Below are 17,584 nucleotides of genomic sequence, written 5' to 3'. Positions count from 1 at the left end.
AGAGCATGGAAGTATACATTAACATATACTGTACACAAACAGCACAGAGAGCATGGAAGTATACATTAACATATACTGTACACAAACAGCACAGAGAGCATGGAAGTATACATAAACATATACACAAACAGCACAGAGAGCATGGAAGTATACACAAACAGCACAGAGAGCATGGAAGTATACATTAACATATACTGTACACAAACAGCCCAGAGAGCATGGAAGTATACATTAACATATACTGTACACAAACAGCACAGAGAGCATGGAAGTATACATAAACATATACACAAACAGCACAGAGAGCATGGAAGTATACACAAACAGCACAGAGAGCATGGAAGTATACATTAACATATACTGTACACAAACAGCACAGTTCCCTGCCAGGAGAAAGGTAAGAGCTCAGGCACAGCTTGCACTGCACTGAAATATAAAGCAATTCTCAGGCAATTAGCTATAGGCAGCCATTTTTTTGAAACCTCCCCACCCAACCACAAAAAAATGATCAGCAGCTCTTGTAGATGGAATACTAGTGCATGATTTCACAGTGAGGCATGTGATGGGAGGGAACAAACAGAGAAAATATGATAAAAATAAAAATATACATGGTTTGGACAGAGGATATGACAGATGTTACCCCTTGGCCTGCAATGCTTCCCCCACCCACCGCATCTACTGCAGACCGCCCCCCTCTCCCCCCTCCGCAGCCAGTCACACACAGGAAGGCGGCTGCACGCGGTGACTCCCGCCCTCCTCACTCGCTGTCAGATAGCTGCTTATTATAGGGCCCATGTCCCCGTCCCCCCGGGCAGCAGTGTCCGTGTGTGCGGCCTGTGCTCTCACACACTCACAGCTCTGTGAATGGAAACAGGTATTTTATGAATGGAGGAGGAGTCACGTGGCACCGGAACCTCCCTGAGCTGTTACTTCCCACATAAACTGTCAACAAGCAGAGGAGGGGGAGGAGAGCGGAGAGGAGAGCGGAGAGGAGGGGGAGAGGAGGGGGAGAGGAGGGGGAGAGGAGGGGGAGAGGAGGGGGAGAGGAGGGGGAGAGGAGGGGGAGAGGGGAGAGGAGGGGGAGAGGAGAGGGGAGGGGGAGGGGAGAGGGGAGAGGAGGGGGAGAGGGGAGAGGGGAGAGGGGAGAGGGGAGAGGAGGGGGAGAGGGGAGAGGAGGGGGAGAGGAGAGGGGAGGAGACGGGAGAGGAGGGGGAGGAGACGGGAGAGGAGGGAGAGGAGGGGGAGAGGAGGGAGAGGAGGGGGAGGAGGAGGGAGAGGAGGGGGAGGAGGAGGGAGAGGAGGGGGAGGAGGAGGGAGAGGAGGGGGAGGAGGAGGGAGAGGAGGGGGAGGAGGAGGGAGAGGAGGGGGAGGAGGAGGGAGAGGAGGGGGAGGAGGAGGGAGAGGAGGGGGAGGAGGAGGGAGAGGAGGGGGAGGAGGAGGGAGAGGAGGGGGAGGAGGAGGGAGAGGAGGGGGAGGAGGAGGGAGAGGAGGGGGAGGAGGAGGGAGAGGAGGGGGAGGAGGAGGGAGAGGAGGGGGAGGAGGAGGGGGAGGAGGAGGGAGAGGAGGGGGGGGAGGAGGAGGGAGAGGAGGGGGAGGAGGGGGGAGAGGAGGGGGGAGAGGAGGGGGAGGAGACGGGAGAGGAGGGGGAGGAGACGGGAGAGGAGGAGGAGGGGGAGGAGGAGGAGGGGGAGGAGGAGGGGGAGGAGGAGGGGGAGGAGGAGGGGGAGGAGGGGGAGGAGGAGGGGGAGGAGGGGGAGGAGGAGGGGGAGGAGGGGGGGGAGGAGGAGGGGGAGGAGGGGGGGGAGGAGGAGGGGGGGGAGGAGGGGGAGGAGGAGGAGGGGGAGGAGGAGGGGGAGGAGGAGGAGGGGGAGGAGGGGGGGGAGGGAGGGGGAGGGGGGAGAGGAGGGGGGAGGGGGAGGGGGGAGAGGAGGGGGGAGGGGGAGGAGGGGGAGGAGGAGGGGGAGGGGGGAGAGGAGGAGGGAGGAGGGGGGAGAAGAGACGGGGGAGGAGGGGGAGAAGAGACGGGGGAGGAGGGGGGAGAAGAGACGGGGGAGGAGGGGGGAGAAGAGACGGGGGAGGAGGGGGGAGAAGAGACGGGAGAGGAGGGGGAGGAGGGGGGAGAAGAGACGGGAGAGGAGGGGGAGGAGGGGGGAGAGGAGGGGGAGGAGGGGGGAGAGGAGGGGGAGGAGGGGGAGGAGGGGGGGAGGGGGGGAGGAGGGGGGGAAGGGGGGGGAGGAGGGGGGGGAGGTAAGGGGGGGGGAGGAGGGGGGGGAGGTAAGGGGGGGGGAGGAGGGGGGGAGGGGAGGGGGAGGAGGGGGGGGAGGGGGAGGAGGGGGGGGAGGAGGGGGGGAGGGGGGAAAGTAAGGGGGAGGATAGGGGGGGAGGGGGGAAAGTAAGGGGGAGGAGGAGGGGGGAAAGTGGGGGGGAGGAGGGGGGAAAGTGGGGGGAGGAGGAGGGGGGAAAGTGGGGGGGAGGAGGGGGAAAGTGGGGGGGAGGAGGGGGGAAAGTGGGGGGGAGGAGGAGGGGGGGAAAGTGGGGGGGGGAGGAGGGGGGGAAAGTGGGGGAGAGGAGGGGGGAAGTGGGGGGAGGAGAGGGGGAAAGTGGGGGGGAGGAGAGGGGGAAAGTGGGGGGGGAGGAGAGGGGGAAAGTGGGGGGGAGGAAGAGGGGGAAAGGGGGGGAGGAAGAGGGGGAAAGGGGGGGAGGAAGAGGGGGAGGGGGGAAAGTGGGGGGGGAGGAAGAGGGGGAAAGGAAGAGGGGGAAAAGGGGGAGGGGGAAAAGAGGGGGGAGAGGAAGAGAGGGGGGGGGAAGTCGGGAGGGAGGAATGGGGGGAGGAAGTGGGAGGGAGGAAGGGGGAGGAGGAAGGGGGAGGAGGAAGGGGGAGGAGGAAGGGGGGAGGAAGGGGGAGGAGGAAGGGGGGAGGAAGAGGGGGGGAAAGTGGGGGGGAGGACGAGGGGGAAAGTGGGGGGAGGGGGGAAAAGTTGGGGGGAGGAGGAGGGAGCAGTGTGAGGGGTGAGGTGGAGAGAGCGGGGAGGGGGAGAGCGGTGAGAGGGGAGACAGCGGGAGGAGGGGAAAGACTAGGAAAGACAACGGGAAGGGGGGAAGAGAGTGGGGAGGGGGAAGAGAGCGGGGTGGGGGGGAAGAGAGAGGGGAGGGTGGGACGGGGGAAAGAGCGGGGAGGGGGGGAAGACAGAGGGGAGAGGGGGTGGAAGAGAGTGGGGGGGAAAGAGAGGGGGAAGAAAGCAGGGAGGGGAGGAAAGAGAGCCGGTAAGGAGCAGGGACTGGAGGTTGGGGAGAGTGGAGGTTGGGGAGAGGGTGGGATGAGAGAGAGTGGGCGGGCGGGGGTGGGAGGAGAGTGGGGGAGACAGAGAGTGGAAGGGAGAGAGAGTGGAAGGGGGAGAGAGAGTGTCTGTGTGGCCAGCCTGTCACAGTGGGTGTGTGCGTGCGTGTTGCACTAGCCTGTCGTGTGTGTGTTTGTTTGTGTGTGTGTGTGTATAGAGAGCGGGAGGGGGGAAAGACAGTGGGGAGGGAGGGAAAGACTGTGGGAGGGGGGAAAGACAACGGGGAGGGGGAAATAGAGCAGAGGGAAGAGAGGAGGGGAGGAAAGAGACCGGGAAGGTGCAGGGAAGGGAGGTTGGGGAAAGGGGAGGAAAGAAGGGGGAGAGAGAGGGGGTTGAGAAAGAGGGGAGAGAGAGATGGGGGGAGAGCGAGTGGGAGGGGGCAGAGAGTGTCTGTGTGGCCAGCCTGTCACATTGTGTGTCTTTGTGACCAACCTGTCACACACCCAGTGACCGGCTGGCCACACACACACACACTGTGACAGGCTGGCCACACTGTCCCACACACACAGTGAGTGTGGGTGTGTGTGTGTGCAGCCTGTCACAGTGGGTGGGTGTGTCCTGCCAGTGGGTGAAGGTGACACGGGGAGGGAGCGTTTTATGAATGGAATCCTGCTATGCAAATCAGGGCGATTCACAGAACAGCAGCACAACATGGAGGCTCGTGTACACCGCACAGGGCACACACACAGCACAGGGCACACACACATACACACACAGCACAGAGCACACAGGGACCTGTCACACACAGCACAGGGCACACAGGGACCTGACACACACAGCACAGGGCACACAGGGACCTGACACACACACAGCACAGGGCACACACACAGCACAGGACACATACACACACAGCACAGAGCACACAGGGACCTGTCACACACAGCACAGGGCACACAGGGACCTGACACACACAGCACAGGGCACACAGGGACCTGACACACACACAGCACAGGGCACACAGGGACCTGACACACACACAGCACAGGGCACACAGGGACCTGTCACACACACAGCACAGGGCACACAGGGACCTGACACACACAGCACAGGGCACACAGGGACCTGTCACACACAGCACAGGGCACACAGGGACCTGACACACACAGCACAGGGCACACAGGGACCTGACACACACACAGCACAGGGCACACAGGGACCTGTAACACACTGCACAGGGCACACAGGGACCTGACACACACACAGCACAGGGCACACAGGGACCTGTCACACACAGCACAGGGCACACAGGGACCTGACACACCCAGCACAGGGCACACAGGGACCTGACACACACAGCACAGGGCACACAGGGACCTGTAACACACTGCACAGGGCACACAGGGACCTGACACACACACACAGCACAGGGCACACAGTGACCAGTAATACACACACACAGCACAGGGCACACAGGGACCTGACACACACAGCACAGGGCACACAGGGACCTGACACACACAGCACAGGGCACACAGGGACCTGACACACACAGCACAGGGCACACAGGGACCTGACACACACAGCACAGGGCACACAGGGACCTGACACACACAGCACAGGGCACACAGGGACCTGACACACACACAGCACAGGGCACACAGTGACCAGTAATACACACACACAGCACAGGGCACACAGAGACCTGACACACACAGCACAGGGCACACAGGGACCTGACACACACAGCACAGGGCACACAGGGACCTGGCACACACACACACAGCACAGGGCACACAGGGACCAGTAATACACACACACAGCACAGGGCACACAGAGACCTGACACACACAGCACAGGGCACACAGGGACCTGACACACACAGCACAGGGCACACAGGGACCTGACACACACACAGCACAGAGCACACAGGGACCTGACACACACAGCACAGGGCACACAGGGACCTGACACACACACAGCACAGAGCACACAGGGACCTGTCACACACAGCACAGGGCACACAGGGACCGGACACACACAGCACAGGGCACACAGGGACCTGACACACACAGCACAGGGCACACAGGGACCTGACACACACAGCACAGGGCACACAGGGACCTGACACACACAGCACAGGGCACACAGGGACCTGACACACACAGCACAGGGCACACAGGGACCTGTCACACACAGCACAGGGCACACAGGGACCCGACACACACAGCACAGGGCACACAGGGACCCGACACACACAGCACAGGGCACACAGGGACCTGACACACACACAGCACAGGACACACAGGGACCTGACACACACAGCACAGGGCACACAGGGACCTGACACACACAGCACAGGGCACACAGGGACCTGTCACACACACAGCACAGGGCACACATGGACCTGACACACACAGCACAGGGCACACAGGGACCGGACACACACAGCACAGGGCACACAGGGACCTGACACACACAGCACAGGGCACACAGGGACCTGTCACACACAGCACAGGGCACACAGGGACCTGACACACACAGCACAGGGCACACAGGGACCTGTCACACACACAGCACAGGGCACACAGGGACCTGACACACACAGCACAGGGCACACAGGGACCTGACACACACAGCACAGGGCACACAGGGACCTGACACACACACAGCACAGGGCACACAGTGACCTGACACACACAGCACAGGGCACACAGGGACCTGACACACACAGCACAGGGCACACAGGGACCTGACACACACACAGCACAGGGCACACAGTGACCTGACACACACAGCACAGGGCACACAGGGACCTGACACACACAGCACAGGGCACACAGGGACCTGACACACACAGCACAGGGCACACAGGGACCGGACACACACAGCACAGGGCACACAGGGACCTGACACACACAGCACAGGGCACACAGGGACCTGACACACACAGCACAGGGCACACAGGGACCTGACACACACAGCACAGGGCACACAGGGACCTGTCACACACAGCACAGGGCACACAGGGACCCGACACACACAGCACAGGGCACACAGGGACCCGACACACACAGCACAGGGCACACAGGGACCTGACACACACACAGCACAGGACACACAGGGACCTGACACACACAGCACAGGGCACACAGGGACCTGACACACACAGCACAGGGCACACAGGGACCTGTCACACACACAGCACAGGGCACACATGGACCTGACACACACAGCACAGGGCACACAGGGACCGGACACACACAGCACAGGGCACACAGGGACCTGACACACACAGCACAGGGCACACAGGGACCTGTCACACACAGCACAGGGCACACAGGGACCTGACACACACAGCACAGGGCACACAGGGACCTGTCACACACACAGCACAGGGCACACAGGGACCTGACACACACAGCACAGGGCACACAGGGACCTGACACACACAGCACAGGGCACACAGGGACCTGACACACACACAGCACAGGGCACACAGTGACCTGACACACACAGCACAGGGCACACAGGGACCTGACACACACAGCACAGGGCACACAGGGACCTGACACACACACAGCACAGGGCACACAGTGACCTGACACACACAGCACAGGGCACACAGGGACCTGACACACACAGCACAGGGCACACAGGGACCTGACACACACAGCACAGGGCACACAGGGACCTGTCACACACAGCACAGGGCACACAGGGACCTGACACACACAGCACAGGGCACACAGGGACCTGTCACACACACAGCACAGGACACAGGGACCTGTCACACACACAGCACAGGACACAGGGACCTGTAACACACACACAGATCACACAGGGAGCTGTCATACACACAGCACAGAGCACACACGGACCTGCACACACACAGCACAGAGCACAGAAACAGCACAGAGCACACAGGGACCTGTCACACGCATACACACACAGAACAGGGCACACAGGGACCTGTCACACACACAGAACAGGGCACACAGGGACCTGTCACAAGAAGGAGGGGGAAGGGGGAGTGGGGGGGAGTGGAAGAGGGAGGGGAGAGAGTGGGATGGGTGGGGCAGGGGGGTGGGGGAGAGTGGGGAGAGTGGGAGGGGGAGAAAGTGTGGGGGGGGAGAGAAGAGGAGGGAGAGGAGAGGGAGGGGGAGAGTGTGAGGGAGGGGGAGAGTGCGTGGGAGGAGGAGAGTGCAAGTTGGGGAGGTAGGGGGAGAGAGAGGGGGAAAGTGCGGGAGAGAGTGGAGGTGTAGAGTGGGAGAGGGACGGGGGACAGTGGGAGGGAGGGGGAGAGAGGTAGGGGGAGGGAGGGAGAGGGAGACAGGGAGGGGAGAGGGAGACAGGGAGGGGAGAGGGAGACAGGGAGGGGAGAGGGAGAAGGGGAGAGGAGAGAAATTGGAGGAAGGAGGAAAGGGCGGGAGGGGGGAGAGCAGGAGGGGAGACGGAGAAGGGGGGAGGAGAGAAATTGGAGGAAGGAGGAAAGAGTCGGAGGGGGGAGAGCAGGAGGGGTGAGGGGGAAGAGTGCGGGAGGGGTGGGGGAAGGAGAGAGCAGGAGGGGTGGGGGAAGGAGAGAGCAGGAGGGGTGGGGGAGGAGAGAGCAGAAGGGGTGGGGGGAGAGAGAGCAGGAGGGGTGGGGGAGGAGAGAGCAGGAGGGGTGGGGGGAGGAGAGAGCGGGAGGGGTGGGGGGGAGAGAGAGCGGGAGGGGTGGGGGGGGAGAGAGAGCGGGAGGGGTGGGGGGGAGAGAAAGCGGGAGGGGTGGGGGGGGAGAGAAAGCGGGAGGGGTGGGGGGGGAGAGAAAGCGGGAGGGGTGGGGGGGAGAGAGAGCGGGAGGTGTGGGGGGGAGAGAGAGCGGGAGGGATGGGGAGAGATCAGAAGGGGGAGAGTGGGGAGGGGGGGGAAACAGCGGTTAGGGGGGGGAAAACAACGGGGAGGGGAAAAAGAGTGGGGAGGGGGAAGAGAGTGGGGGAGAAGATAGTCGGACCAGGGGGAAAAGAGGGGGAGGGGGAAAGAGTGCGGGAGGGGGGGAAAGAGAGTAGGGGGGAATAGAGCGGGGAGGGGGGAAAAGAGAGGGGGAGAGGGCGGGGGAAGAGAGGGGGAGGGGGGAAAAGAGTGGGAGGGGGGAAGAGAGCGAGGAGGGGAAAGTGAGCGGGGAAGGGGGAGGGGGGAAGGAGAAGGGAGGGGAGGTTGGGGAGGGGGTGAGGAGAGAGTGGGGAAGAAGGGTCAGAGAGAGGGAGAGGATGGGAAGAGAGAGGGGTGGAGAGAGTGGGGTGAGAAAGAGGGTAGAGAGAGGGGAGAGGAGAGGGGGAGGAGAGAGAGGGGGGAGAGAAAGAGGGGGAGAGAAAGAGGGGGGAGAGAGAGGGGGTGAGACAGAGAGGGACGAGAGAGAAGGCGGAGGGGAGAGAGAGGTAGGAGAGGGGGAGAGAGAGGGGGGGGAGAGAGAGAGGGGGGAGAGAAAGAGAGAGGGAGGGAAATAGAGAGAAAGAGAGGGGGGAGAGCGAGTGGGGGGGGAGGAGAGAGTGTCTGTGTGGCCAGCCTGTCACAGTGTGTGTGTGTGCGTGCGTGTTGCACTAGCCTGTCACACAGTGACAGGCTGGCCACACACATACCGTGACAGGCTGGCCACATAGTCGTGTGTGTGTGTGTGTGTGTGTGTGTGTGTGTGTGTGTGTGTGTGTGTGTGTGTGTGTGTGTGTGTGTGTGTGTGTGTGTGTGTGTGTGTGTGTGTGTGTGTGTGTGTGTGTGTGTGTGTGTGCAGCCTGTCACAGTGGGTGGGTGTGTCCTGCCAGTGGGTGAAGGTGACACGGGGAGGGAGCGTTTTATGAATGGAATCCTGCTATGCAAATCAGGGCGATTCACAGAACAGCAGCACAACATGGAGGCTCGTGTACACCGCACAGGGCACACACACAGCACAGGGCACACACACAGCACAGAGCACACAGGGACCTGTCACACACAGCACAGGGCACACAGGGACCTGACACACACAGCACAGGGCACACAGGGACCTGACACACACAGCACAGGGCACACAGGGACTTGACACACACACAGCACAGGGCACACAGGGACCTGACACACACAGCACAGGGCACACAGGGACCTGACACACACACAGCACAGGGCACACAGGGACCTGACACACACACAGCACAGGGCACACAGGGACCTGTCACACACAGCACAGGGCACACAGGGACCTGACACACACACAGCACAGGGCACACAGGGACCTGACACACACAGCACAGGGCACACAGGGACCTGACACACACACAGCACAGGGCACATAGGGACCTGACACACACACAGCACAGGGCACACAGGGACCTGTCACACACAGCACAGGGCACACAGGGACCTGACACACACAGCACAGGGCACACAGGGACCTGACACACACACAGCACAGGGCACACAGGGACCTGACACACACACAGCACAGGGCACACAGGGACCTGACACACACAGCACAGGGCACACAGGGACCTGACACACACAGCACAGGGCACACAGGGACCTGACACACACAGCACAGGGCACACAGGGACTTGACACACACACAGCACAGGGCACACAGGGACCTGACACACACAGCACAGGGCACACAGGGACCTGACACACACACAGCACAGGGCACACAGGGACCTGACACACACACAGCACAGGGCACATAGGGACCTGACACACACACAGCACAGGGCACACAGGGACCTGTCACACACAGCACAGGGCACACAGGGACCTGACACACACAGCACAGGGCACACAGGGACCTGACACACACACAGCACAGGGCACACAGGGACCTGACACACACAGCACAGGGCACACAGGGACCTGACACACACAGCACAGGGCACACAGGGACCTGACACACACACAGCACAGGGCACACAGGGGCCTGGCACACACAGCACAGGGCACACAGGGGCCTGGCACACACAGCACAGGGCACACAGGGACCTGACACACACAGCACAGGGCACACAGGGACCTGTAACACACACAGCACAGGGCACACAGGGACCTGACACACACAGTACAGGGCACACAGGGACCTGACACACACAGCACAGGGCACACAGGGACCTGACACACACAGTACAGGGCACACAGGGACCTGACACACACACAGCACAGGGCACACAGTGACCTGACACACAGCACAGGGCACACAGGGACCTGACACACAGCACAGGGCACACAGGGACCTGTCACACACAGCACAGGGCACACAGGGACCTGTAACACACACAGCACAGGGCACACAGGGACCTGACACACACAGCACAGGGCACACAGGGACCTGTAACACACACAGCACAGGGCACACAGGGACCTGACACACACAGCACAGGGCACACAGGGGCCTGACACACACAGCACAGAGCACACAGGGACCTGACACACACAGCACAGGGCACACAGGGACCTGACACACACAGCACAGGGCACACAGGGACCTGACACACACAGCACAGGGCACACAGGGACCTGTAACACACACAGCACAGGGCACACAGGGACCTGACACACACAGCACAGGGCACACAGGGACCTGTCACACACACAGCACAGGGCACACAGGGACCTGTAACACACAGCACAGGGCACACAGGGACCTGACACACACAGCACAGGGCACACAGGGACCTGACACACACACCGCACAGGGCACACAGGGACCTGACACACACAGCACAGAGCACACAGGGACCTGGCACACACAGTACAGGGCACACAGGGACCTGACACACACACAGCACAGGGCACACAGGGACCTGACACACACAGCACAGGGCACACAGGGACCTGTAACACACACAGCACAGGGCACACAGGGACCTGACACACACAGCACAGGGCACACAGGGACCTGACACACACAGCACAGGGCACACAGGGACCTGTCACACACACAGCACAGGGCACACAGGGACCTGACACACAGCACAGGGCACACGGGGACCTGTAACACACAGCACAGGGCACACAGGGACCTGACACACACAGCACAGGGCACACAGGGACCTGACACACACAGCGACCTGACACACACAGCACAGGGCACACAGGGACCTGACACACATAGCGACCTGACACACACAGCACAGGGCACACAGGGACCTGACACACACAGCACAGGGCACACAGGGACCTGTCACACACACAGCAAAGAGCACACAGGGACCTGTCACACACACACCGCACAGGACACACAGGGACCTGTCACACACACACACACAGGGTACACAGGGATCTGACACACACAGCACAGGGCACACAGGGACCAGACACACACAGCACAGGGCACACAGGGACCTGACACACACAGCACAGGGCACACAGGGACCTGACACACACACAGCACAGGGCACACAGGGACCTGACACACACACAGCAAAGAGCACACAAGGACCTGTCACACACACACAAACACACACACAAATCACAAAGGGACCTGTAACACACAGCACAGAGCACACAAGGTCCTGTCACACACACACACAGAGGGACCTGTAACACACACCACACAGGACACACAGGACACACAGGGACCTGTCACACACACACACAGGGTACACAAGGACCTGTCACACACACAGCAAAGAGCACACAGGGACCTGTCACACACACAGCAAAGAGCACACAGGGACCTGTCACACACACAGCAAAGAACACACAGGGACCTGTCACACACACAGCACAGAGCACACAGGGCCCTGTTACACACAGAACAGGGCACACAGGGACCTGTCACAAGAAGGGAGCTGGCTACACAAGAGCTTGTCAGGGATCAGAACAACCACCAAGGAACATACAAGGGGATCATCATATATCACACACAGCACATACATACCAACACACATCACAATCATACCAACACACAGCACACATCAGACATTACACACATCTCATCACACACGAACACATATCGCACACATCACATACCAACACACAGCACATATTACACACATACCACCACACAGCACATATTATACACATACCACCACACACACCTTATATACACCATGTACCAGTTCCCACTGGGCACTTTAGCTGTCCTCCTCCTGTACCAGCAAAGCAAACATCTCATGAACACCTGTCAGTGTGCAACATGTTAACAGCATGTGGAGATTCTGAGCACACACATCAACCAACTGGGATCCTACAAGTGATCATATATGTATATTGTATTTTGTTAAATACATATACATACAGTTCCCACGTGCAGCTCGCCCTCCACCCTTGGACTGAACTATTATTGTGGGCACATTTATAACACCAAGTGAATGAAGCCATAAAGCCAGCATATCTTAAGACCCACCTTAAGACCCACTTGCTTAAAGAAGCATATGAATAGCACTATGGATATTCTGAACACACGATACATAATGCTTGGCCCCCTGCAGACCCACTTACCAGAACTCCCTCCTACTGTCTCTGTACGTTCTCCCTACCTACCAATTAGACTGTAAGCTCCTCGGGGCAGGGACTCCTCTTCCGAAATGTTACTTTTATGTCTAAAGCACTTATTCCCATGATCTGTTATTTATATTATCTGTTATTTATTCGATTACCACATGTATTACTACTGTGAAGCGCTATGTACATTAATGGCGCTATATAAATAAAGACATACAATACAATACAATATCTCTAACATGGGAAATGAATGTACCATGAAGTTCTGAGTCACCCAGGGACACTGCAGGGGACATATCGTGTGCTTATTGTGCAAATAGCACACACATTGACACTACTCATATACACCATGTAAAGGCCTTACGTAGAGGCCAGCGTTGGATTTCAGTTAGTATATATAAATATATGTATACAGACACAAACAATCATATCATTGTTTGGCACTATGTGGTGGGTTGTAGCTTTGATACATAAATGTCATGTAAATATGGACAGTCGTATATATCTACGCATATACCAAAACATGTTCTCTCTATCTATCTATACACGCACACACTATATACACCCACAGTACATTGACATAGAAAAAGGGAAAGTATATACACACACCCGCACAGTGCTGGTATATAGACAGGCACAGCGTACAGACACGCAGTAATATAATCGTTTGGCACTAAAGGCCGGTTGCAGGTTTGTACACTTTTATTTGCTACATACAGTATATAGATGTATTTCCCACAAGATATATATATATACAGCCGTGTATTTAACTAAAATCTATATATACAGTATGCACATACGCACTGTATACCGATACAGTACATAGATATGGACACAGATACAGTATATAGATTAGACAGTACATGGACACACACAGTATACAGACACAGAAGTATATAGCTATGGCAGGCATAGCACACACAGGCTATAGACACACACACTGTGATTGATTGATATATATATAGATATATATAGATATATATATATATATATACATACATACATACATACACACACACAATGCATATACATCACGTGTGTGTGTGTGTGTGTGTGTATAGACACTCAGCACCGTATATAGACATTCACAGCACAGTATATAGACACAGGTGTCACTCACTCTGGCTCTTGCTCGTCGCTCATTGTCCCCCCCTCACCGGGCTCCGATCCGGGGCTGGCTGCGCACGGCCGGGGCGCTGGGAGGCTCCCGGGAAAGCCGCATGGTGAGCGGAGGCAGGAGCCGGGGGCCAGTCCCGGCGGGAGAGCACCCTGATAATAACAGTGGGGACACAGAGCCCAGATCCGGGCCAATCCTGCGACAAGTATCCGTGTGTGTGCGCATCCAGAGCACTGCCGAGCCCCCCACCTCCTCTGTACTACTCCTCCTCCCGGGGGTGGGAGAAGGAGGGAAACTCACACACACTGTGCTCCTGCCACAAACGCACACACACACTGTGCTCCTGCCACAAACACACATACACACTGTGCTCCTGCCACAAACACACACACACACACACACACACACACACACACACAGTGCTCCTGCCACAAACGCACACACACTGTGCTCCTGCCACAAACGCACACACACACTGTGCTCCTGCCACAAACACACATACACACTGTGCTCCTGCCACAAACACACACACGGTGCTCCTGCCACAAACGCACACACACTGTGCTCCCGCCACAAACGCACATACACACTGTGCTCCTGCCACAAACACACACACGGTGCTCCTGCCACAAACGCACACACACTGTGCTCCTGTCACAAACACACACACACACTGTGCTCCTGCCACAAACACACACACACTATGCTCCTGCCACAAACGCACACATACACTGTGCTCCTGCCACAAACGCACACACACACTGTGCTCCTGCCACAAACACACACACACACTGTGCTCCTGCCACAAACACACACACACACACTATGCTCCTGCCACACACACACTTTGCATATGCATACATTATGCTCCTGCCACACACTCATGCACAATGTATATTTTATGTAGATATACATACATACACATACATTATATTTATATACACATACATTATGCTCCTGCCACAAACACATAAAATATAATACTTATGTACATTATATACATATATACTACAGGGAGAGGAAGAGACTGCTTCTGGCACAAGCTCTCTCTCTCTCTCTCTCTCTCTCTCTCTCTCTATATATATATTCACGCACACATACATAGACAATGCACCATTAGAGAGGAATTTGGCACCTACTGTATTTGTCCAGTGATTTGGGGAGTGTGGACAGGAGAATTTAGAGAGGCCGTATTAGTACTTTGTATTATTATGATTATAATGAGATGTATAACATTATGTCTGGCCTTAATATTGTTTTTGTAAGAGAAAAATGGTGATTGGAGATGTTGAATAAAAGTGACCCCACCCCCTAAAGTCTGTCTATTTCTTTTTTACCTATCCTAAGGTCTCATCTCTGTAACACTCATTTTGAGAAGGGCCTCTACTAACGGCTAGCATTTTACTTCCAAGATGAAAACACCTTTAACCAAAATAAACATTTGTCTATTTAGCAAACGTCCATGGTGGACATGGGATGTGTTGAGCGGTATCACTTCTGTCTTGCAAAACGTCACCTATTTAGGGGTTGATATGTAAAAACCTTCTAACAACGGTGTACAGTTTATTATTTGTGATTTGTGTTCCCCTGAATTCAGGCACATAAGCTGCCCTTTTACTTTGCATACATGCTGCCTATTTACAGGTTGTAGATATATACATTCATATATATATAAATACATATACAATATATATTGGGATCCTTATTTTGGTTTAAATTGGTTAGACATTAAATGATGTGAAAATTCCAACATTTCGGATTCTCCTTCCCAGTAAAATAATACTTTGTACCTGGGCCCTCCTTGTGACGTGTTTGCTTTGAGTGTTAATACCTAGAAAATACACCATATCTGATTAGACTGTTAGCTCTTCTGCTGAGTATTCAGTCCGATGTTGTTATTGCTATGTCTGGACACACGTGAAAACGAGAGGTAACTCTCAATGTATTACTTCCTGGTAAAACATTTTATAAATAAATAAAAAATAAATATTATCCCTTGTGTTATGGCATTATCACCCTGCATGTACATTGCCAGCAAGCAGATGCTACGGATCACGGTGGAGTGTAGAAGCTGCAAGTTGTAAGGTGGGTGAGCAGCGATATGCAGAAACGGGTTCAAATTTCTGGGCCTGTCTATTCAAGTCTAAGCAAAGGCAGTGAGCAGAGAAAGATCATGTGCGACCCGGAGAGGGCTGTGCGAGCAATGAGGGAATGAAGAATTGTCTGGATTCATGCATTGCAATGCAGGAGGAGGAAGAGAAGGAGAGAACTGGCTGCCAATGAGAAGCGGAGGAGGAGGAATGAAGCACAGATGAATCGTTTCCCTGCTGTTCAGTACAGCGATTGCACACTGCGCAGCCTCTCTTCAGGCAGCAATGGCCCACATGAAATCTCTTCACCTTCCCTGGGTTTTATTGAGCGAAGTGTCTTTTTTTTAAGGAGAAAGTAGAAAAATAATAAATTTCCAGCACATTAAGATTGAGTTTCCCTAATAAAATGCGACACATGTCAAACTTTAAGTTCCAAAATCAGTGAGATATAGGGGTTCCGGGCCCCAAAAAATGTATTTTTTTTCTACTGATTGTCAGTAAGCAGAGATGTGCAAAGGTTCGCAAACACATCAAAATGGACAAATTTTTTGCATATTTTTTAGTGGGGGAAAAAAAACAGGTTCGCCCCAAAAATGCACCTGGGGTCACCTGACCAATGTGCCGGTGACATTGGTATTTTTGACTCAACTGACTCAAGTGGTGGAATGGCCACATGATCGCTCCATCACTGAGGGCGAGGAGGATTATTATGATTTAGCTAATGGAGTGTAAGACCCCATAATGCAGCTCCTACTTCTAAAAGGCACCAAAAGGGTTAAAACAAATAAAACTGAAGAAAAATTTTGGCATTATAATTGCATTTTGAATAATATTTGCAAAAGTAAACATTTAAAATAAAATCAAAAGTTTTGTTGTCACAAACAAACAGGACAGGTTCGCGCATCTCGATTAGTGAGACCCCAGTTATGAGACTGCTTATGAGAAAAATCATTGAGACTGACTCCAAATCATTGAGATTCTCAGAAAATAAGTTGACATGTCTGTAAATAGGGAGAGGTGTAAGCAGAGTGTACACAAGTGCAGTAACGTATTATTTTAAAATAATATGTTTAACTATCTCAAAATGATAACTAATTCAGACTTGCATTACTAATAATAGAATGTTTTATCCAGTGGTCGACGTGGTACTGTGCTTCATTTGAAAGATGTACATATTTTCGACTTTGGGGCAAAGCTCTTAGGAATACACTTTAGAAAGATGTAAGCAGATTGGTTGTAGCTTGGGATACCTTTTAGTGAGAGTTCTGTGCCGTGCACCTGCAGAAGAAACCTGCAGTGTGAGGTTTGGAAATCTCTGTGCACTAAAATGCCATGCTGGTCCACTAAATGTTATGACAACCTACATCAAATCTGCTCTTCTCCAGCTCCAGGACCAATATGGCTTCTAGGACTAGGAACTACAGAAATATTTAAGCAATATTTATGTTTTAAAACTAAAAAGGGGACGAGTCGAAAATAAATCCCTTTAAAAAAAAAAATGAAATTATTACCATCTCACCTCAACCACTGGTTTTATCCTCATGTACTCATTTTAGGTTTTTTTTCCTACCAGATTATTTTAAGAATTATGTTTTGACTAGTTGTTATTTTATTATTACTATATATGTCAGTTATTAAAATGAAACAGAAATAAAATCACC

At 55.2% G+C, this 17,584-nt stretch overlaps 1 protein-coding gene across 1 annotated transcript in view; it reads right to left on the bottom strand.

The window, feature by feature from the left end:
- Window positions 1-14,165, bottom strand: part of SPRED1 (sprouty related EVH1 domain containing 1) — a 155,301-nt gene extending 141,136 nt beyond the window's left edge. Inside the window, exon 1 of the mRNA XM_075613234.1 lies at window positions 13,837-14,165. Within this exon, the coding sequence (XP_075469349.1) occupies window positions 13,837-13,859 (23 nt within the window). The 5' untranslated portion in view covers window positions 13,860-14,165. The remainder of the gene's footprint in view (window positions 1-13,836) is intronic.
- Window positions 14,166-17,584: the final 3,419 nt, after the last annotated feature.

This window comes from Ascaphus truei, chromosome 9 (genome assembly GCF_040206685.1).
Source record: "Ascaphus truei isolate aAscTru1 chromosome 9, aAscTru1.hap1, whole genome shotgun sequence".
Classification (NCBI taxonomy): domain Eukaryota; kingdom Metazoa; phylum Chordata; class Amphibia; order Anura; family Ascaphidae; genus Ascaphus; species Ascaphus truei.
Note: the sequence above shows the minus strand (reverse complement) of the source record. Positions and strands in the feature narration are given on the sequence as shown.